General features: G+C 44.0%; 4 protein-coding genes across 5 annotated transcripts; 2 read left to right on the top strand and 2 right to left on the bottom strand.

The window, feature by feature from the left end:
* Positions 1-2,116: 2,116 nt before the first annotated feature.
* eif3s10 (eukaryotic translation initiation factor 3, subunit 10 (theta)) lies at positions 2,117-9,822 on the bottom strand. 2 transcript variants are annotated; one of them, XM_084021814.1, is made up of 23 exons: positions 9,648-9,822; positions 8,905-9,095; positions 8,667-8,803; positions 7,803-7,966; positions 7,503-7,702; positions 7,190-7,398; positions 6,934-7,105; positions 6,659-6,763; positions 6,438-6,536; positions 6,224-6,340; positions 5,952-6,137; positions 5,425-5,772; positions 5,224-5,328; positions 5,035-5,148; positions 4,817-4,939; positions 4,491-4,644; positions 4,144-4,325; positions 3,750-3,853; positions 3,271-3,677; positions 3,071-3,191; positions 2,778-2,971; positions 2,319-2,371; positions 2,117-2,282 (listed from the first exon to the last, which is right to left on the bottom strand). In XM_084021814.1, the coding sequence occupies exons 1-23, from the start codon at positions 9,694-9,696 to the stop codon at positions 2,178-2,180; spliced, it is 3,639 nt and encodes a 1,212-aa protein (XP_083877940.1). In that variant the 5' UTR covers positions 9,697-9,822; the 3' UTR covers positions 2,117-2,177. The 2 variants fall into 2 exon arrangements, with proteins under 2 accessions (XP_083877940.1, XP_083877939.1); XM_084021813.1 differs by having other exon boundaries at positions 2,319-2,374; positions 9,648-9,821.
* A 1,132-nt stretch (positions 9,823-10,954) lies between these two features.
* Positions 10,955-14,525, top strand: dennd10 (DENN domain containing 10). Its single transcript, XM_084021696.1, has 10 exons — positions 10,955-11,112; positions 11,206-11,260; positions 12,455-12,651; positions 12,729-12,808; positions 12,884-13,032; positions 13,264-13,375; positions 13,468-13,568; positions 13,649-13,756; positions 13,835-13,929; positions 14,000-14,525. The coding sequence occupies exons 2-10, from the start codon at positions 11,215-11,217 to the stop codon at positions 14,165-14,167; spliced, it is 1,056 nt and encodes a 351-aa protein (XP_083877822.1). The 5' UTR covers positions 10,955-11,112; positions 11,206-11,214; the 3' UTR covers positions 14,168-14,525.
* A 228-nt stretch (positions 14,526-14,753) lies between these two features.
* On the bottom strand, positions 14,754-18,242 carry sfxn4 (sideroflexin 4). Its single transcript, XM_084021695.1, has 14 exons — positions 18,043-18,242; positions 17,876-17,941; positions 17,720-17,776; positions 17,371-17,397; positions 17,072-17,126; positions 16,959-16,984; positions 16,831-16,884; positions 16,675-16,737; positions 16,246-16,314; positions 16,062-16,152; positions 15,574-15,689; positions 15,423-15,508; positions 15,234-15,351; positions 14,754-15,154 (listed from the first exon to the last, which is right to left on the bottom strand). The coding sequence occupies exons 1-14, from the start codon at positions 18,079-18,081 to the stop codon at positions 15,077-15,079; spliced, it is 945 nt and encodes a 314-aa protein (XP_083877821.1). The 5' UTR covers positions 18,082-18,242; the 3' UTR covers positions 14,754-15,076.
* A 359-nt stretch (positions 18,243-18,601) lies between these two features.
* Positions 18,602-21,884, top strand: prdx3 (peroxiredoxin 3). The gene is made up of 7 exons (XM_084021697.1): positions 18,602-18,664; positions 19,401-19,503; positions 19,625-19,766; positions 20,286-20,421; positions 20,563-20,666; positions 21,389-21,554; positions 21,715-21,884. Exons 1-7 carry the CDS (start codon positions 18,629-18,631, stop codon positions 21,763-21,765), a joined length of 738 nt encoding a protein of 245 aa, XP_083877823.1. The 5' UTR covers positions 18,602-18,628; the 3' UTR covers positions 21,766-21,884.
* Positions 21,885-22,324: the final 440 nt, after the last annotated feature.

Here is a 22,324-nt window from a genome sequence, read left to right as displayed (position 1 = left end):
AGACTCATCTGAACCAGCAAGAAAAACAAAGCTCAAGGTAGCCTCGTTTTTATTTGCATTTAAAGGTGATTTATTTTAAACAGTGGTGGTGCGTTCAATGCCTTGTGTGGTTATTTTTTAAATGCAAGTCTATTGTCGCTGTTTGCGGGATAATATTCATAATATTCAGTCAGCCTTCACTCCTTTCTGTCTCTATTTTGTGTTTTCTAGCTGGATGTTTGTGGAGAATCTCCTTTTATTCTATTTTCTAAATTCTTAATTGCATCTTGGGAGACACTAACGAGCTGCAGCTCTATTAGCAGACATGGGGACCGGCGCGTGATGCTCAGGTGTTTATTGGAGGAAGCTACCTGCCCGCCGCGCGCGTGGATCAGTGACAGAGAGCAACAAAAGCCGTGGCCGCGCGGAGGGCCTCATGAAGACATGATCCCCGTTAATAGCACCGTTACAGCGCGGCGCTGCAAAGGGCTGAATACGTGCTCATGAATCATGCTGGCTGGTGTTTTAAATTGTATTTCAATACATTTGTAATTTTTTTTCCAATGTCAAAAATATTAATTCCCATATTAAGATTATTATTCTGATGATTGGTCTATATTTTTCTATTGAGCTATTATTATTACTACTAATAATAATACATATTCCGCTAACCTGGTTGTATAGCATGTCCATACAAAGCGGTTAAACTGCTAGGTGTATTTGTGCGTGTAGATTAATGGGGTTCTGTGTGGAATAAAACACAAGCTAAAGATTAAAATGCTGTCAACATAACACGCCTGATTTAATGTGTCCATCCACATTACATTATGATCAGGAATCATTGCTTTAGATTTATTTGTATTTTATTTTCACTCGCCTAGTCAGTTCATACGGGTAAAGCTTTTTATTTATGATACCACCTTATATAAAAATAGTCACTTAGCCCATGACGTACATTAATATATATAATAACGTTTTTTTTTTTAAAATATCAGCCATGTTTTTAGGGAATAAACCTGTTTAAATTAACAATTCTGCATGTTGTTTAATACTTATGCTACTGGTTTGCTGAATGACTGCATGTTGATATTTTGCTGAGTTTTACAGCGAGTTAACGTGAACCAACACACCTTCTGCTCTCACACTCACGTGAAGCGCGTAGATCCTCTCCGTGGATCTTCAGCGACCTCTGGTGGCCACATTACGGTAGCGCGGTGAAGGTAGGCACCAAGCCTGGGGGTCCGAGGGGCTTCAGGGCGCCATGAAAGCAGGAGAGATCCAGCAAATTCGACAGGCTGCATGGAGAGTGGTTTAGTATCACTAGTGTTGTGATCTGTGGAAGGGTTGGGATCTAATATTTCTCTCTAATCACATTTTATTTTCATAATTTAGCTCGTGAAGCGGTCATTTAAAGGGAGATATATGCAGAATCATCAAGTTGGGAGCCCCGATCTTAAAGACATGAGCAGATAAGTGTGGTGCAATCTGTGAAATGATGATTATAGCGTCTGAGATCGGGTGGTGAGCAAACATCTTTATTAATAAAGGCTTTATCTGTACACATGCAACCTGGTTTGATTACCATGGATTGCGGCAAGATAGAACCACACTGGATTATCGGTCGAGACCATTTGAATACTCTAAGCATGCACATCAAAATGTAAATTCCACTAGTTGAGGTTAAGAAGCATCTGTGACATGAGAGCTGAGAGATCGCTGAAGCAGATGACAAATTCCTTCTGATCTGTGGTGTGATATGACAGCTATGCACAATTATTTATTATTCTTATTGTAAAGAGGCAGTTGGTGATGCATTGAAAGTTGGAGCCGGTATGTTGGTTTTACAGATTCACTTCTTCATGTAATGACACTCGTAACCACCGGGGGCAGTCATGTTCACGCTGAAGGTTTGCATGAGGCCCGAGAGCACAAGTTCATTGATTGATGGCGTTTTGGTAGGTCGAAGCCCGAAATGCTGGATGTCAAAATAAAAAAAAAAAAGGGAAAAAAAAAAGAAAAGAAAAAATCCCCAGGAAAACTACTGCCTACGAAGATTTCATACAAAGGAATAACGCACATGAGTATGAGAAGCGTGTGGTCGTTTTTTCACCGGATGCTTGATGGGATGCTAAATATGTTTGTTTTTTTCTCTTTCCAAAAACCAAATCTTCCATTATCTGAGCCGATTGGTTGTTTACTCAGCGGCGCACCGTGGTCCAGCCATCATCATCTGCCTCGGGCTTGGGGATGCGACGTTCTTTGTCGGTACGCCAACCCTTTTCACCTTCGGGCTCACGCTCCGTCTCCCTGGGGCGCTCCGTCTCCCTGGGGCGCTCCACCTCCCTGGGGCGCTCCTCCCGCTTCTCCTCGCCTCCTCGACGCCAAGAACCTCCTGCTAAAAAGATGGTCATTACGTCATTTTTTTTATGAGCACAACCTTAGTTTAGAAGTTTGTATATATTTCCAACCTAGTAGGTATCTTTTTTTCCTTTTAAGACTATTGCAGTAGCAATAATAAAGACAAACAGCGACCTCTGCTGGCCGAATACAACACCACTCCACATCTTTGTTTTGTTGAGAGTTGAGTGCTAAAGTTCACACCTACTTAAAAGCCATTTGTTCCATTTAGCAGCCAAGTCTTTTTGTATGATTCAGGATAATTGACCTAAGTGTGACCGCTACGTTTGGATGGTACGGTCATCGGTCTGAGGGTGACACACGTCTGAAGCCTGGATGATGCTTTAAAAACCGTGTATCCCATAGCATTTTGGAAATAGACTAAAGTAGGTTCTGCTTACCATCTTCAGTCTCTCCGCCTCTGATGTCACGACGCTCGCTGCGGCGGTCATCACGTTCACCGCGTTGACGATCATCGCGGTCGTCACGGCGATCACTGCGGTCCACCTCCCCTCTGCGAGAGTCTCTCCAGGCGCTGCTTCCTCCACCTCCTTCCTCGGCGCCTCCTCTCCTCCAGGGATTTTCCTCTTTGTTACTAGATATAACGCCATAAATAACATAAGTGTGACCACTCGCAGAAAAGGAAGCTATGATATGCAAAATAAAAACAACAGTCTTGGTCTCTCAGGCTCACATGACTGGACGACTGGGTTTGGCCTCTGGTTCAGCGGCATCTCTGTCCGTTTCGGCATCGTCACGTGGAGGACCCCAGCTGTCCTCTCGGGCCTTCTCACGCTCACGCCAACCGCCTGCACCTAAAAGCGAATACTCATCAACCTGCCAGACGTCACGTTTAAGTACCATCACTGACTAGCTTATTGGCTGCAGGCTTACCAGATCTGCCCAGGGGCTTCCAGGGTTTGGCATCATCTTCATCATCACCACCACGACGCGGCCCATCATCCACACCTCTCCTTCCACCTCTATCATCATCCCCTCCCCGTCTGGGACCCCAGGTGTCATCCCCGCCTCTGCGGGGAGCACGGTCGTCATCGAAGCCACGCCTGAAACCACGGTCTTCATCGAAGCCACGCCTCGGCCCGTCATCGAAACCACGCCTCTGCCCGCGGTCGTCATCGAAACCTCTGCGCATCGGGCGGTCATCGTCACCGCCGCGGCGTGGGGCTCTGTCGTCATCAAAGCCACGACGGGGTGCTCTGTCGTCCCGGCGAACATCATCTCGCCTGAAGGAGTCCTCCTTCTCCTTCTTCTCGTCCTCGCGACCCTCTTGTCTCCACTCCCTACACAGAGCAGGGTATCGTTAGGCTAGCCCCCTCATCGTTGAATGAAAACACAGATTTACCGCCACCTACTTGTCGGGCACAGGACGACGCCACTCTGAATCGCCTCCCTCCGTGCGCTTCCTCCATCCGCCGCCACCCCCTTCCTCCTTCTCTGCAGGCGCTTCGCTCCAATCCTGTATATGCAAAACACATCGGGCCGTTACCTCACCATCCCTCAAAGGCCTGGAGACTTAGTTTGTCAACACGAGGTGAACTGTCCTGTATTGTGTTACTGTGTGATGATTAAAAAGCATTTCATGATGTAGTTAGAGAATCAAGTAGATCATTTTTTCTACTTGTGGCACTATGTTATCACAACTATGCCAAGTTGCATTATGATAATTCCTATAAATAACCAGAGATTCATTAAACTGTTCAGGCTCAAGAGTTTTAAAATAAAGTAAAAAAAGAAGCTGATTCGTACCTTGGCTTTCTCCTCTGGCGGGGCCCTTTTCTCCTCCTCACGACGGCGTTCTCGCTCCTCGATCTCCTGTTGGCGAGCACGCTGCTTCTTCTCCTGCTCCTCCAGTTTGCGCAGACGCTCCTGGTACTCCCTCTCCTCCTCCTCTCGCTGTTCCAGTTCCAGGCGATCACGGTCCTCGCGCTCTGTAACAAAAACGCATGTTGCACGTTATAACATTTACAGGTTAAGAGCAACTAGCAGGGTGTGACGTCTATGATCTCCCTGGTCATTTTCAACCATGCAAAAGTCACCCAGCCAAATCAAAACATCCTACCTGCTGTCCCCAGTGCACAAACATCAGTAATTACCTTTCTTGAGCTGCTCCTCGTGGATACGCTGTGCATCTTCCTCTTTCTGGCGGTAGTAGTTGTTACGCCTGTCCTCTTTGCGCTGCTTCTTCCTCTCCTCCAGACGCTTCTTCCTCTCCTCCACCAAGCGATCCTGGAAAGTCTTCAATTTTTCCTTCAAAGACAGAAGAGTGAACTTGTGAACCACTGAGTGAGTCATACAGCTGTTGATTCATATTTTAATTTGAGGTATCTGTGATGGATGGAACACATTGGAATCCACACTGATGCTTTGTATCATCGCCACACAGGAAGTCAGGTTGCTGGTACGACGCTGGCGCTCTAACCTCATAAATGAAGCTGCGGGCAGCAGTTATTTTGGACAAGAAGTTTTCTTTGTCCTCCATCATCCTGGACATGCGTTTCTTGTGCTCCAGAGCCTTCTCCCGCTCAACTTTCATGTTACTGATCTACAACAAAAAGAAAAAAACAGGCTTAACATTCTCAATACTTGACTGGGAGTAATACATTTTCCTTGATCTGTGCATTTCATGTTTTTAAATACCCTGTCTTCCTCCTGGAGCTCCCATAGTTCCATGTCCTTGATGCGCTGCTCCTCGTAAGCCTGTTTGATGAGAGGAATCTCCTCGAGACGCTTCGCCCTCTCAAAGTAGTCAATCTGGAGACAAAGACAGATTAGTGTCCCGTACACACCGGGTTGGCTGATGTTTTCACAGACTTATCACTCGGCTACCTTCTTCTCCTGGTTCTTCAGACGCTCCTGAAGTTCCCTCTTCTCCTTCTCCAGCTGCTCCACCTGCTTGGCCATGATGAAGTCAGGGTCCAGCTCCTCAAGGTCCTGTACAAAACAAATGTTAGTCTCATCTTTGAACTTTGTATAACAACAATCCATTTCTACAATATTCCACCTAATGAATCAAATATACATTTTTACCTCAATGTCAATATCCTTGAAGGCCTTGGCTCCGAGTTCAGTCTTCTTGATCTGCTCCAGCCGCTCACGGACAGTCTTCTTCTTGATCTGCTCGTGCTCCTGCATGATGCGCTCCTTCTCCCTCTCTTTGGCCTCCTGGCGCAGACGCTCCTCCTCTGCCTTGCGGACCTTCTGCATCTCGGCCTCCCGCTGCTCCAGCTCCTCCTTCTCACGCTGAATGTTCAAGCTCTCCAGGCGCTCTTTGCGCTCTTCAATGGTCTGTCTGCGAGCCAAGATGCGCTGGTGATCCTTGCGGGCGTTTTTCAGATAGGCAGCGATGGCCACCTGGCTCTGCTCCTCGCGCTCTTGCTGAGAAAAGACAAAAACATCAAAATGCAGCTTAGCGTTGAAGAATAAAGCAGAGGGAACGAGCCAAATGATACTAATTATAGTATATAATTATGTGAGTATAATATCACATGGCGACACCTGCATGCGCGTTAGCATTATGTCTGAGAATGTAAAAAGTGACCTCATGGTGAACTCACCAGGATGGAGGCAGGCTTGATGACCTGGATGGCCTTGGCCAAAGAAGCAGACATGGCAGTCAGCTGGTTCCTTATCTGCTCTGAGGGCATGTTCTGCAGGAAGGGACCGACGGGGGCGTCCTCTTTGGTCGAGTAGTTCAGGTCAGAGCCGAAGCTCAGAGTTCGAGAGGTGTGGTCAATACGGACCTTCATGGGGGGACGGAAATGTTAGAGAAGTTATGTTTTTCAGTTCATTCAGTAAATTGCATCACCTCTCCTGATCTTGACCTTACCTGCAGATCGCAGTGCCGGGCAGCATCCACAATGGAGCGCTCCAGCTGGAAGGCGTCCACAAATGGAACCAGGGAGGCCAGACGGGTGAACTCGATGCTTTGATAGATCTGTGCAACCTAGAATAGTGGATACAGATTAATAACAGATTTCCACCATCACATTGCAGATGTGATTTAAGGTCCAGGGGGAATGAAAACGATTGAAGAGAATTACCTGCTGCAGGAGCCTCAGGATGGTGTTACTCTGCAGGTGAGGGACATACTGCTGCAGATCAGACTCCTTCTCAGCCTGGTCTCTCACCCAGTTCAGCACCTAGCAGGGACGAGAAATTACCATCAATGTAAGTGATCAAATGAACATTAGCATAAACTACAATTCTGACCACAAAGATGGATAATACATTTGATCAAACAGGTTGCCAGCTGATTGTTTACCTTGGTCACTCTTCCGCTCAGCTTCAGAGGATGAAATTCGACTTCAAGCCAGCTGTAGAGTTCTTTTATATCCGGTACAACATACTGCAGGAGGTTGAATCTCACCTAGAATGCAAACATCAAATATACAATGTTAATTAAGCAAATATAACAGTTTTACAAGCTGTAGAGCGTCTTCACAAAAGCAATAAATCAAGAACTTGTAAACAAAGTATTCAGGGGCACAGTTGAAACCTTTAACACCTAAACGCTTTCTTGTGCAGGTAATAACGTACCATGTCATTGATGAGACTCTGCCGGGTCGGTGGAGACTGCAGGCCCAGGAGGGTGGCCAGCCTGCGGTGTTTCTCCACAATGATGCCGTCCATGTCCAGCAGCCGAGCGATGTCGGTGCGCTCGGGGGTGATGGGAATAGACAGCGTGGCCAGGAGGACTCTGGTGGACATCCTGAGGATCAAACATAAGTATGATTAAACATTTTGGGTCACTACCAGATTAAAAAAAACAAACTTGTAGACAGAAAATGATTACCTCTGCATCTCATCTTGGGTCAGATTCTTACGCATCTCCCTGGAGAGATGGTAGAGTCGGTGGAGGGTGCAGGCGTGGAAGAGAGCATTTCCAGACTTCCAGAACACAGTTGACACCTTGTTGTAGTAGTTGGCCATTAGCTGGGGTTTGGGAGGCTTCTTGGAAAGAGCAAACAGGCCATGGATGTCTTCAACAGCCTTGAATGCTTCCTGGAAAACAGAGTACCGCGTTACTATCTGCAGGTCATACACTTTATTATCATTACCGTCGCCGATATCAAGCCTTTGAGAGAGTGAGTGTTACGTGGACCCACCTGCCAGAGCTCCATGCTAATGGCACTGTCCAGCTGCACCAGGCGGGTCTCCAGGTGCATAGACTGACTCTCCGGGTTGTTCAGGTTGATGGCCGTGCTCTGGTTGTGGTGGCGCTGGATCTGACCCAGGTGCATACGCAGGTTGTCGCACAGCTTGCGAAATTCTGCTTTGCGGGTGTACTGAAGGCAGAACTTGAACGCTGGGTAAAAAAAGATGACCATATATTATTTACAGTCTTGAAAAATATCACACTCATGTCAGGCGATAATAAATAAATGGTATGCGGTGTGTGTCACTACCTTGCTGGGCAATGTCATGGTACAGGCGCTCCACCTTGGAGTTGTTTCGCAGCAGGTCCAGGCACTGGCGGTAGGACTCCCACAGGAACTTCACCCAGGGAGTGAGCAGCAGGCGATCGGTACGATCCTGAGTGTCCTCCCCACTCACAGCACTCAGCAGAACACTAAGGGCACAAGAAACTCCATGTTAATAATCCCATCTTAAAATAATCATGTGAAAGTACTTCACACCCAAATGCTAAGTGATGAGGAGAAATATCAAACATGTTCTTTGTGAAAATTACTTGTGATATTGTGACAATATTGAACGATTTACTTTTTTGATAAATAATCATCAGTAGTGTGGATATAATGACTTGGAGAGGATAAGCAGAATAAGCCTGTATCATCAGCATACAGGTGTAACTAGGGGTGTAACTAGGGGTGTAATAGTATGCGACATCCTTTCGGTACGTCCTCTGAAAAAAAGAAGTGAGTTTTACCCACAAAATGTTGGCAGCGCACCAGTGGTTGTTAATTGTAGCAGCTGGTTTAGCTCGTTTAGCCAATCAAACTGCAGTAAGAGTACATCTCTTGACTCATCCAAACTACATTTTACGACGACATCACCGAATGTGTTGATTTGTGGAATGAAACAAAAACGATCTTTGGTTTATTTGTGTTATTCATTAATTTTCATCACTTTTGCATTTTATTTGTTTACCCTACTATACTGAAAATATACCAAACTGATCCAAAAAATGCACAAAAGTACCGAACTGTTTGCACCCCTGTGCATAACACACAATAATCTAGACTATGATAAGAAATCCCTTTAGATTCTTGAAGTTAAGGAGACACTTTTTTTTGTGCTAGCACCCTCACCTTTCGGGGGTCTGGATGTTATCCAGATCCTCGATGTCCAGGACCATCTGCTGGGACTCCCCCTTGGCCATCTCAGTCTTCTCCTCGGCCAGCTTCAGGTAAGCCCTCACCACATCCTCCAGAGATTTGATGTTCACCTGAAAGCAACAGACAGCCATTACAGTCTAACTCCGCCCCCTTCCCCACAGATATGCATCAACATCCCAGATGTTTCTCTCTCTCACACACACACACACACCTGCTGGCAGATGTTCTTGTACTGGTAGAGACCCTCCTTGGCCAGGTGGCTCTTGCGCAGATCCACGCACAGCTCCAGGTACTTGAGCATGATGGGCTCGTGGATCTTCTGCCATGTTCGATGCTTCTTGCTCTTGATGACATCGTACAAAACATCCAAAGCTGGCTGCTTCTTGCCAACCTCCAGAAACTCTGCGTGAACACACGGAGAAATAGACTAAACGTGAGCCCCATCGCCGGTAACCGCATACGTATGACACGTAGATCCCACGGTAACCGTGGTTAGCTTAACCAGCCTGTTAGGCCCCGCTGTGCTCGGTGATCCTGACGTTAGCATTAAGGCTACACGAATAGAAAGCGCTGGAACATCGACAGTAGCGTTAGAAAGAGCAGCTAACATTCATTTAATATCCACCGTATAAATTATCATAAAATGTCACTGTATTAGCCAATAGTCAGTGTTATAAAAAAAGGTCCAGCCGGTTAGCTTAATACAAAACGTAGCTGCAAATTCCAGCCCCCCCCGCCATTCGAGCTAGCTGTTAGCTCCGGCTAGCTGTTAGCCCCGGTTAGCTGTTTGTCCCGGCTAGCTGTTGCCCCGGTTAGCTGTTAGTCCTAGCTAGCTGTTAGCCCCGGCTAGCTGTCCCGCGGCGTTGGTGACGACGCGTTCGGATGCTAACGTTAGCCGCGGCTAGCGTGGCTCGTCTTTGACATCTGTGAACCGTGGACGTTGTTCGTACTCACCGTTCGCTCGCTTCAGAGCGTTCTCCGGCCGTTGAAAGTAGGCCGGCATCTTGGCGGCGATCTAGCGGAGCTCAAACTGGCTGACTTCAGTGGGATTTGTTTTCAATTTTTGGACAAATGTCACCAGTCCATCCACGCCACGCACTCACCCCGCTGCAACGGTGAGAAAGGAAGAGAACCTCGTGAGCGCGGCCTAGCTAGGGTTGCCTCAACCGGTATATCCCCCGATCACGGTGTCCACCTTTCGCGAATGGAACGCGAAGTGTACAACTTCACTTTAATATTAAATGTTAATGTATTCTTATTCAGGGGCTTCAATGTGGTTATTTCATCATTTCTGATAAAATCTCAATATCCACATTTTTTTGGGCAATTCTGTGTAAACATCTACCAGTCGTAATTCCCTAAATTATGATTAAATTTGTGCTGTTGAATATATATAAATATAAATATATAAATATATGTTTAAAATAAAAGATCAGATAAAATAAGTAAGGAATAAATAGTGTGTGAAGGTATTGTTTAAATAACCTATTCAATATAGCGGCAGAAAATATGAACTTCCAAACGGAGGTTTGAGTAAACCTGGCAACTCCGGGTGTATAAACACCCGTATGAGCTCCACTGGTGGTGTGTTCAGGTAACCCTCGTTAAATATGTATCATATCAAACTTTTTATTGATACAATTTTTTTTTTCATTGAACATCTATAACAATGTATAAACAAGCTCACGTTCCTTGTGAATATGTTGAGGAATGTTATTTATATTATTATATATATATAAATATATATATATATTATTATATTATAGTTTATATATTATATGAGACTATATAATATATAAATATATTATTATATAATATTATATAATATAATTATAATATTATATTATTATATATAACATATATATATAATATATATTATTATATCTGCTTTTAATTGATGTTATGATTCACTACAGGGGTTGTATCGATGTAATATTCTCATGTGAATTTATTTTATTGTATTGGGAACAAGGAATGTCCAAACTCTGTCAAGATTTCTGGAAAAGTTAGAGAATCGTCACATTAAACTAACTATGTAGGCTTCATACCTGACTTGGGTTCAAATAAACTTTTTTTTAATTTATTCAAATGACAAGTGATCATAACATTACCAACAAATATTTCGATTATTTTGTCTTGTAGTCGCTGCACAGTGATTTGCCAAATTCGTGTCTTGCGTGTATAGTTGTATAATTTCTGTAACCTATGAACGCACCAGTACCGCGGAAGTATCGCGAGCTCTGTGATTGGCTGTCAGTCCTCCTATCCCGGAAGAAGGAAGTGATTTCGCAAAGAGAGCAAAGTCTGTTGACAGGAGCAATAAAAAAGAAATCTCAGGCCACTGACTGAGTTTGATCACATTTACAATCTCCTCTTTACATCCGTGGAGCATCGCAGGCAGCTAGCAGGAGCCCTCAAGGTACCGTTAACCGTGTACCGGCGCCGTGAACGTTAACGTGCGGATTGTTCTCGCCTCCCTCCGGTTAACTTTGTGTCTCTGAACTCTTTGCAGGTATGGAACATGGCAGCGACTGAAACACAGTTCATGTTAAGCGTCGGGTTGATCGGTAAGTGTCAGTTTTATTTATTTCATGCGAAGTTTGGCGCCTCGGTGCGAGCAGGACAGTCACATGACGTCGGTGTGACCCGAAAAGTGTCCGCGTCCCTCATTGGTTCATCGGCTTCATGGGATCTGTTCCTGAACGCATCGATCCCCAGAGAGCCCGGCCTCACATGACTTTAATTCAATAGACTTTATTCATCTTAAAAAGGGATAGTTGGATGTTGGAGGCAAGTGTAGCTGGAGCTACCCTAAATTGTTCCCAAGACCCCTACATAATTTGGCTTTTTATTTATTTTTAATCTTTATTGTCAGAATAATCAGGGTATACATACAGTTTTTGGATTATATATATTTTTATTGTTTACAGACACTGTATCCTCATTTTAGCTGGACTAAATACAGAATAAATACATACAAAATACAGTTATTTGGCTCTTGATTTATTCTACTTACTTTATGACTTTATGAATGCTCTGTTATGTTTAACAAAAAAGTTTTAAAAAAAAGGTCATTTTTTTCAAGACAAAACATGGTAGATAGACGGCACAATAGAGCCAGACAGCAGTGTGAGCTTATAGAAAGTCATGGTCAACATCCAGCAGAAGGTCTCATGATGAAATGAATATGGTCTTAAGTTAAAGCATCGTGGATGCAGTCGGGTTGGGACGGGTGGTCGATCATTAGGGGTGTTGTATGGAGGCTGATCAGTTATTCCCAGACGACAGACGAAGAGGAGGGGGAGAGTCTAGCAGGCAAACAGGCAGCCTTCCTCTGGTTGAGTCCTGAGCTGCCGGGCCAGAGCCATTCAAAGGCCCAGTGTGGGGCATGGGTGGGGTCCTGTTGGGTGGAGTTGGCTCTGGAGCGTCCGTTGGTCATGCAGAGATTGTAGAGCAGATGTTAACTCTACCAGCAGACGAATGAGAGGGTTATCGTGCTTTCAATGAAGGAGTTGTTCAGCTTCCTCGGGAGACACTTCTTGATGTTGACCTTTGGCCTCAAACCACGGCTGGTCATCGGTGACAGAGCCCTGGTATTTGTACTCCCCCCAACAGAAGGGGGTTCTGTGTCCTTCAGGTGGTCCGTGATCCACAGAAGGATCTGGTGGTCCAGGTGGAAGCTGTTTATGAGTTATTAATGTCCATCTTCTAATGTCTTAAGATTGATTAACGATGGTTGTGTGTTTCCTCCGTCTGTCCAGAGAAAGATGTGAATGGAGACACGCTGTGGGTGTGGTGCTACCCCTCCGTGGGCTCGGACCTGAGGCGGGTCCTGCTCAGCAAGTGCTGCCTCACACGGGACGGCCGGGACTTCCACACGTTTGTGTTCGGTCAGTTCTGTCGCATCTGGTACTACGTCACCACGGTGGAGGTGCAGGAACCCACCGCTCTGAAGAAGGTACAGACAGACGGTCTGCAGCCAGTATGATGGTCATCAACAGTCTAATACTTGAGTTTTATTTTTCTCCCTTCAAGGTCACTCACTTTTCAATAGTCGTCACGGCAAAAGACTTCAACCCTGAGAAATATGCTGCTCTCAGCAGAATCCTCTGCAGGTACGTCGTCGGCTCACATGACTGTTTGTGCACTTTTCTGTGTTTTCACGTGTTGTTTTGTGTCTGTTAATCCAGGATGTACATCAAACACGGCAGCCCGGTGAAGATGATGGAGGCTTACGTCACCGTCCTCACCAAAGGAATATGCCAGAGTGATGAAAACGGCTCCTTTCTAATTAAAGACTACGATGTGCGGAAAGCGTACCTGGCCAGTTCTGTCAAAGGTAAGACACGAATACTCACAAGTATTTGGTTATGGTGTCCATCGTTGGCTGCAATAAAAGCTGCCTGGAAATAAGAGGAAGTTCTACAAGGAAGGAAGGTCATGATGGTGTTTTCTGATAAACTTTGGTCCTGAAGGACAGAAGAAAGACTCGTCGTGGTTCGTAAAACGTTCACTAGAAATCCCTTCAGAGTAAAAGTTGGTCCGGTCTCCTTCCATGTGTGTTGTCTAGATGTGGTGTCTCAGTTTGGTCTGGAGACCATCATCCTGTACACCGCTCTCATGCTGAAGAAGAGGATCGTTGTCCATCACCCTCGCATCGAAGCGCTGCTGGAGTTTACAAGGTGAACACTTAAAAGTCCAATATATTCAGCCTGACTCTATAATTAATCTCTGTAGAGGAGAATGTGTTTATCTTCTGGACGTTTCCCCTCAGAGTTCTGCCGACGTTGACGTGGCACCGGAAGGACTGGTCCATCCTGCACCCGTACGTTCACCTGACTGATGCCGAGGTGGAGGATCTCAAGAAATGCCCCGGTGAGGCTGCACGCTGCTTTTCCACCGTCTGCTCTGTGATCTCAAGCTGGGGAAATGATTCATTAACGTTTTCTCTGCAGGATACGTAGCGGGATTCGTGGATCCAGAAGTGAGCAACAGATCGGACTTGTTCGACGTGTACGTGAACCTCCCGGACAGCGTCATCACAGTCTCCCAGAGCGCCAAAGGTGCAGTATGTTCACAGAGGAAGCGGGGTGTTTTCTGAGAGCGTTTCCCTCAGACTGACGTTGAGTGTCCCACCACAGAGGCCATGGCCATGGGGAAGCTGCACAAGGACATCGGCCACCTCATCGTCCAGTCTGCAGAGGACCCGGAGAGGTCCGATAGTCAGGTCATCAAGGTGAGCGTTCCCTCGGAGCACAAATATCTGTGTTCACAATTCAGAGTATTAACGCGGCGTCGATTCACAGGATATTTCTGTCAAGACAAAAGAGATCCTCGCCAACCTGGTGGCCCTGGCCGCCGAGGGCGAAGACTCTAAAATCACACTGGAGGGTTTGAAGCTGCATCATTTCCCCCCGGCGACGGAGAACTTCCTCTTTCATTTGGCAGCTGCCGAGCAGCTCTTACGGATATAAAACCCTGCTGTCGGACGGCGTGGGGGACGGATCAGAAAGATATAAGGTAACGCCAGCCTCGTCCTTCTAACATGCGTAGCTGTGGACGACGAGGAGCGACGGTCTCCGGATCCTTCCGATGCCACGGGTTTTATTTGTGCAAAGCCACACTTATACATCACAAGTCCTGGTCCTGGTCTGGAATATGGGATCATGCTGTGAAGAGGCGTACTCCAGATATAGATATATAAATATATATATACACACAGCAGATGGACTAAACAGTATTATTATTATTAATGAGTATGTTGATAGAAATTGTTATCAGATCAAACCTGCATTAGTCTTTGCACAACATGTGAGTTTATTTCTTTTTTTTTAACAATGTCACATTTTGTATTTTACTAATGACTTAAATACAAGTACGTTGTGATGAACGAGGCTTTTTCAAACGGTTTTATAAGAAGGTGAATAAGAGCTTTAACTGGAGCTTCTGAGACGTTTCAAGAAGTGAAAAGTTCAGTTAAAGCATCGAACATTCCCGTGACCTGGATGAGAATCTGCAGACTTCTGATCAAATAAAGATAGGTGCTTCCACGTCCACGTCGATTTATATATCGCTCTAAGCGTCTTACTGTTTATTAAAGTGTAATCAGCGCTGTTGTTATACAGAGTACATTCATACTCCGGTATTTCAGAGTGCAATACATAGAGATGTAACTTTGAAAACTAAATGTATTTTAATGAATGGATGTAATATTTCCTATCTATGAAAACGTTCCAGCTAAATACATTTACTATCAAAAAAAAGTAGCTTCTTGTCTGTTTTAATGGCTTAAAACAAAAATATTTCTCATGAAACGTGGGAGTAAAAGCTGCATGTAATGTTCATTTTCATCTGCATGAGGTTTAAAGACGTAAAGCAGCTCCTCACAGTCCTCGGTGGTAGTACAGCCGTCCGCCGTGCGCCGCAGCCTGCAGACGCTCCTCCACGTCTTCCCTCCTCACCTGAGAAACACAAGTTGGCCGTCAGACGACTTCATGGCAGGTAAACCATCACAGCGAGGGAGGGGTCGTGTAATCTCACCGTTCCCAGCTGTGGAAAGACGCTGAAGGAGACGGGGACCATCAAACCCAAAACCACAGCGACGCTGATGTGGCGGAGAGGAGCGGCCAGCAGGGAGTTCCTCTGGAAGCGTCGGGTCCTGAGAAGGAGAGTCCAGCTGTGAGTAACGGTCTGAGCAGGTGAGTGCAGGTGAGTGAAACGGCCACCAACCTCTGGAGGAGCAACACCAGGAGATTAGGAATCGCAGCCGTCGTACCGAACAGCGCCGCTCTCGACAACGCCGTCTCCCTCACCGCCTGGACACAAAACAACATGTCACAACGACCGGTTTGCTCTCACATTTATTCAGTTTGTTTTTTACCTTTTCTGCTGCTGCTTTAGAGAAGCCGACGGCATCTCCGTTCATATCAAACACTTGGATCCCAGATTCTGGTTCCTCACTTCTGACAGTGTAGACGCTGAAGAACGCCAGAGCAGCTGAGAGTTACAGTGTTAGTTAGTAAAGTACCTGTTATAGAGGAGTAAAGTACCTGTTATAGAGGAGTAAAGTACCTGTTCTAGAGGAGTAAAGTACCTGTTCTAGAGGAGTAAAGTACCTGTTATAGAGGATAAACCCTTCTGTTGGACGTTATTTCAGATATAAATATGTATGAAACTAATTATTTTCTGATCCCGCATGAATAACACAGACTTGATGTTTATCAAAAGAGAAAACAAGTAAACCAAGTGGCATTTTGTGTCCAGTTTAAGGACACAAAATGTAAAAACAACAACATAAAACAAAGTATTCAGATGTATTAAATACTGTAATATGCAGTGCTGTAGTACTTAAATATGAGAGATGAATACCTGAGAGTGGGATCGGTAATATCGACCTGAAGAAGGTCAGAACTGAAGCGCTCCGTACACCAAGTCTGTTAATGAAAATCTGAGGAAGGGCCTGAAACACAAGATACAGGAAATAAAAAACTTAAAAACTTTACGTTTACTTGAAACATCCCAGTCGATGGAAGACTTGTGTACTTATACACACTCCTGCACACGTGGCGTAGGAAACCGTCCCAGCGATCAACAGCAGCTGCTTCAGAGACGTCTTCTTACTCTGATGGTGAGATCAACAGACTAATTAATCAGATTAATCAAGGGTGTATATATATATATATATATATATATATATTAAAAATATATATATATATAAATATATATATTTTTTACACACATATATATATATATTTATAAATATATATATATATATATATATAAATATATATATATATATATTTATAAATATATATATATATATTTATATATAAATATTTATATATATATAAATATTTATATATATATATAAATATAAATATATATATATATATTTATATATAAATATATATATATATATATATAAAAAATATATATATAAAAATATAAATATATATATTTACTGTGTATAAAAATACATTACCTGCTCTGCTGAAGAATTTCTGTTTGCATAGTTGAACCCAGCATTGTAACTCTGCAGCAAAAACTGAAATAACGCAATTTTTTAAATAATGTATGCATCATAGTCACATATATTCTATATATTTTAGTTTTTCATCGATATGAATATTCTCCATACCTGCCAGAAGAGAGCCGGTTTGACGCTGCTGTGTGGCAGAAGGCTGGCGACCACCTGAAACCAGACGTGTGTGTTTTCAGGACCGTCATGGAGAACAAAGTGGGTTTAATGTGACGACGTTAACGTACCAGAGGGGCTGACACCGGGAACAACGCTGCAGGGGAGACCACACAAGTGTGTCATAATTACATGCTAATCATAGACATGATGATACACAGTATATGTGGAAACCTCTTTGTACCTGCAGGACGGAAAACTAGAGGAAGAACTGATCCAGAATCAGCGTGGACGGACGACTGTGAACACAAAACAGAAGTGACATTTTAAAACATCTGCACACTTTCAAAGAGATGAATTAAAATCAAACGTTCTGTTTGTATGAAACATTTAAATATGACTCCCATGAACGCATCAATATCAAACCCTGTTGGTGGAAACAAACAGGAAGTGGATGTTTGATGCAGAAATATGAGTGAATTCTGATTTATTCGGTGTGTTTTTTGTTTTATGTGTTGTGTTTGTGTTTCTTGTGGGACTCACCAGTGAGAGGGTCTGATCTGGTCCATCCTAGAGGGAGAAACGGATTTCATTTTTTAATTCATTCATCAAAATGTGCTTGAAACTCTTAAAATGCCACGTGAAACATACCGGAATAACGTTACATTTTTGTTAAACACAGATAAGATTTATTTTGTGTGAAAACAATAAAATAATCTTTAATAAGATGATTATAAATCTTAAGGTATCTCTGCATAAATAAAAATAACATTTAAAATATATAATTTGTATTCTGTATCCAAGTCACTCATGATATTTATGATCATCAGGGTAATATAGTGTTTTTTTAATTGTAATAAAATCATAGGATAGTTAAGATGCTTAATCTGACCTTGTCGTTTATTTTCTGTCCACTCTCGAGGAGAACGCGGGTTTTCTGTATCTCAGCCTGAAGAGAACAGCATCACCGGTTAAACAGCATCTCACAGTATAAGTAGAAGTACTAGAAGTACTAGAAGTACTAGTACTAGTAGTACTGAGTACTCACATCAGAGGAAAGCAGGGAAACTGGATCAAGGAGGTTAATCCAGATCTTTATTCGGCTGAGGACAGACTGAAACACAGACACGATGTAAGTAAACACAACTTCATTGATTCGACGTGACGTCGCCTCTTCATCACTGATGATGGTGATGACGATGGTGATGACGTTACCTGGCCGTGGCTTTTCCAGTACAACAGATTAGGATCCATCACAACAGCGGACTCACAGTAACTCACACCCACTACAACAGCGCATTTTACCGGCGTGTGTTTCCTGCTGCTGAGGTCAACTTCTGTTTGGAAACGACTTCCGCATTCGGTCACGTGCTCACGGTGCGTTCGGGGCCCATCGGAAATATCGGAGGTTAGAAAATACAACATCCAGCTTCGTTCACAGTTGGTGCTGAAGGTTTTGGATCATACACTTTATTTATTTATTAAATAAATAAATACTAATAATAATTCCTATTGTTCCTGTTGGTGTGGGTATTCTCGTATTGATAAGTGGAACGGATTTGATCATGAAGCAATAAAAAGAGCGCTGGACAAATTATATTCCCGTCATGCACTAATATTTTAATGGTAAACGTGTGTGCGTGTGTGTGTGCGTGTGTGTGTGTGTGTGTGTGTGTGTGTGGGGGGGGGGGGGGGGGGGGGGGGTCCTTCATGGGACAGGTTTACGTCGAGTTCGTGCGTCAGTGACGCAATAACCTTCCCACAAAAACCCGCCCCTCCCTCCCCAACGTCATAATCCAAAATGGCGGCCACCTTCGGGAGACTACTCCGGACTTCTGTAAGTGAAACTTCTCACGTCACAATTTACACTTTCACACCTCCACCGTTCTGCCGTGCACGAGGCGATTATCGATCAGTGATGAACTGGTGACGTCAGCAGGTGTCGATTAATTAATTAATCCTCTCGCGGATGAGGTCGCGTGTGTCGCACATTCATACAAGAGCACCGACTGACAGCCGGGATCAAACTTCCGGTCCGCGGCCACCGGTTGGATCGATATGGTTAATCAGAAATACCACCTTAACAGTATTTAAGGTCTCCGTCCCGTTTGTGATATTTAATAGTGATGATGAGTCATGAACTCATGATTTAGGTGATGTTTTAATCTGCTGTGTCATGGTGAGGATGTGGGATTTTATCGCTGATGCAAGCCTGGTGCGTTATTAAATATTTTAATGTTTACATTAATTATTGCCAGCAAATTAATGAGCCCCCAAAAATATGATTTTTTTTAATACAATCATACATTTTTTTTTGCCATAAGTAAAACTGCAGGTTTTCAACACAACAGCAGCGTAAAAGAAGAAGAATGTCATATTTCTGTATGAACTAAATGTGTTGTTGTAATTTTACAGTTTTGTCTTATTATTATTTACATCAACATCTTTTAGCTAGAAGATTAAAAAAGGAGATCAGCCGTGTTGAGACGGCAGCACTGGAGTTTCTAAATGCATTTCATCCAGAGTAATTGTGGATTATTTATGTTGAATTCATGCTTTGTTGTTTATTTCAGGCTAAGGTTGCAGCAGGAGGGTTAAAGGTCACAGCGGCTGGTCAACATGGAGCTGCAAGGATCCTGAACGCCTCATCGCTTCAGAGAGCCTGTTTCTCTACGAGTACGTCCGAAACCAACGAATACACAGTTGTACTTTGATAAATGTCTCTCTGCGAGTGACCTCGGTTTATTACCAAGTAAACACCATGAATGAATAACTTCACGTTGTATTTCTGGATCAGGCTCTTCCAGGTGGGTCGCTGCCGTCACTCAGCAGGCTCCTGATTTCAAGGGCACGGCCGTCCACAACGGAGAGTTCAAGGAGATGACCCTCGCCGATTTCAAGGGCAAATACCTGGTTCTCTTCTTCTACCCGCTGGATTTGTGAGTATCAGCGATACTTTAACAAATATGATCTATTATATAGTTCTTTGTGAAAGAACAGAGTTACTCTCTGCTCCTGAAACACCTCAATTCAAAGTGGTGATGTCACCAAGTACCACATTTGCATAATATAATAATAATATGGTAATAATAATAATAATAATATGGTAATAATAATAATAATATGGTAATAATAATATCTGCCTCCAGCCGCTGGTTTGACACGCCCTCAAACGAGAGGCTAAATGAATTGTTATCACTGTTCCTCAGCAGTCCTGTTATCACAAACGCACTGAGCGGTTCACCAGTCAGAGCAGGTGGGGCTTTTTGGAAGGGAGGGGCCGGAGGTCAAACAGAGAGAGGCTGAGAAGAGCTGCTGCAGCACGGCCTGATGGGAAAAATAAATGTGTTGTAATAGGAACCAGTGAAGGAGCAGAACGGCGTCTGCTGATGACCAGTAAGAAATGTGATCCAGATCCCCGCGGCCCCCCTTGTGACTTGTCTTCTTCTCCTCTGCAGCACCTTCGTGTGTCCAACGGAGATCATCTCCTTCAGCGACAAGGCCAGCGAGTTCCACGACATCAACTGCGAGGTGGTCGGCGTCTCTGTCGACTCACACTTCTCCCACCTGGCGTGGATCAACACGCCTCGCAAGGTTCTCGCCCTCATATAGATCATTACTCGTCACTTACTTCCTGTTATTCTTTGATGATGGGGGGGGTAGGGTAGGGAATAGGGAGTAGTAGGCAGTAATTGTGTCAGCATTGATCTCATGTTTCACGGTGTTTTTCGTCAGACTGGCGGTTTGGGCAACATCCACATCCCCCTCCTGTCTGACCTCAACAAGCATATCTCCAGAGACTACGGCGTCCTGCTGGAGGGTGCAGGCATCGCACTGAGGTACACTCATTATGTGTGATCGACTCACAGCTGCTATTAGGAAGAACCAGAGACGTTTCTGGTCCCTCAGAGGTCTAGATAGTAGACCACATTAGTCCAGAGACCAGGCCAGACTATGTGGAGGAACCAGAGACTGTCTGTGGTCCCCCAGAGGTCTAGATAGTAGCTCACATTAGTCCAGAGACCAGACCAGACTATGTGGAGGAACCAGAGACTGTCTGTGGTCCCCCAGAGGTCTAGATAGTAGCTCACATTAGTCCAGAGACCAGACCAGACTATGTGGAGGAACCAGAGACTGTCTGTCGTCCAAACAACAAGGTCTCTGCTGTATTTATGTCTAGATGACCTTATTTGGAGTGTTGATGGAGCAGCTACAATGTTAGCGTAGCCTAGCACCCATCAACCAGACTCCATTCAGAAAACCAGCAGTTATATTGTGGTCTTGCAGACAGACCTAACAAAGCATGACTCAGCACTTTTTACTGATCACCATTATTATGTCGTTACTTCTGCATCCTTTTTATGCATTTATTGTAATTAAATCACAACAAAATGGTTCATTTTGGGTTCATACCGCTGTAGTAAACCAGCAGATGTGTGTTTTGCTAGATACAGTGATTACAGCTTATTTAAAGCCATGATTTATGAAGCATTGTTGGTGTTTCGTACATAAGGATGGGAAGTCGGTTTAATGTTGCGGTCCTTCTGTTTCTCCTGTTCAGAGGCCTGTTTGTCATCGATCCCAACGGTGTGGTGAGACACTCGAGTGTGAACGACCTTCCGGTGGGCCGTAGTGTCGAGGAGACGCTCCGTTTGGTGAGGGCGTTCCAGTTCGTGGAGACCCACGGCGAGGTGTGTCCGGCCAGCTGGACCCCCAAGTCCCCGACGGTGAGTCCCGACTGACTAACTGCTCCCCTTAGAGAGATGTTTTGTTGTCTTGTTTACTAGTTGTGTGTTCAGGATGTGTAATTTGAAGATGCTGTTGGGATTTAAAACGTACATCGGTCTTCTCTGAGTGGAAACTCTATTCTGTCGGTTTGCCTTTCAGATCAAACCGACGCCAGAAGGATCCAAGGAGTACTTCCAAAAAGTCAACTGAAGACGACCAAGTTCACAACTTGTACACCTAAAATATAAACGTACGCGGTTCACGTACAGCTTAAAGGTTGTATTGACTTGTTTACAGCCGACTAATAAATATATTCTTTGTAAATAGAAGCTGTTTGTTTTGATTGACATGCCAGATAGTGGGCTGTATTTTAATTTTCCTGATGATTACTTTTTACAGTATTTTTCAACATACTATACTATGACTTTAAAAAAAAAAAAATACTATACTATGACTTCTTTGACATAATATAATTTTTTACTTTTTTTCTGACATTTTTTGTATGTTCAAAGTATGTCGAAAAAAGTCATAAAAAAGTAATAGTATGTCGAAAAGACAGACAGACGCACACAAACGCACAGTAAGAAGAATAAAGTTATAAAAAAAAAGTTTTTGCTATTTAATCGTCATTAAAACGATTAAATAGCAAAATGTTGCATATTAACATTAAAATATTTAAAGATATATTTTTTTGTTTTAGGTTAAGTAGCACCATCTCCAGAGGGGTTTTATTCTGCACTTTTTCACCCATCAATATATTGAACAATTT

This window comes from Eutrigla gurnardus (genome assembly GCF_963514095.1).
Source record: "Eutrigla gurnardus genome assembly, chromosome: 11".
NCBI classification, from domain to species: domain Eukaryota; kingdom Metazoa; phylum Chordata; class Actinopteri; order Perciformes; family Triglidae; genus Eutrigla; species Eutrigla gurnardus.
Note: the sequence above shows the minus strand (reverse complement) of the source record. Positions and strands in the feature narration are given on the sequence as shown.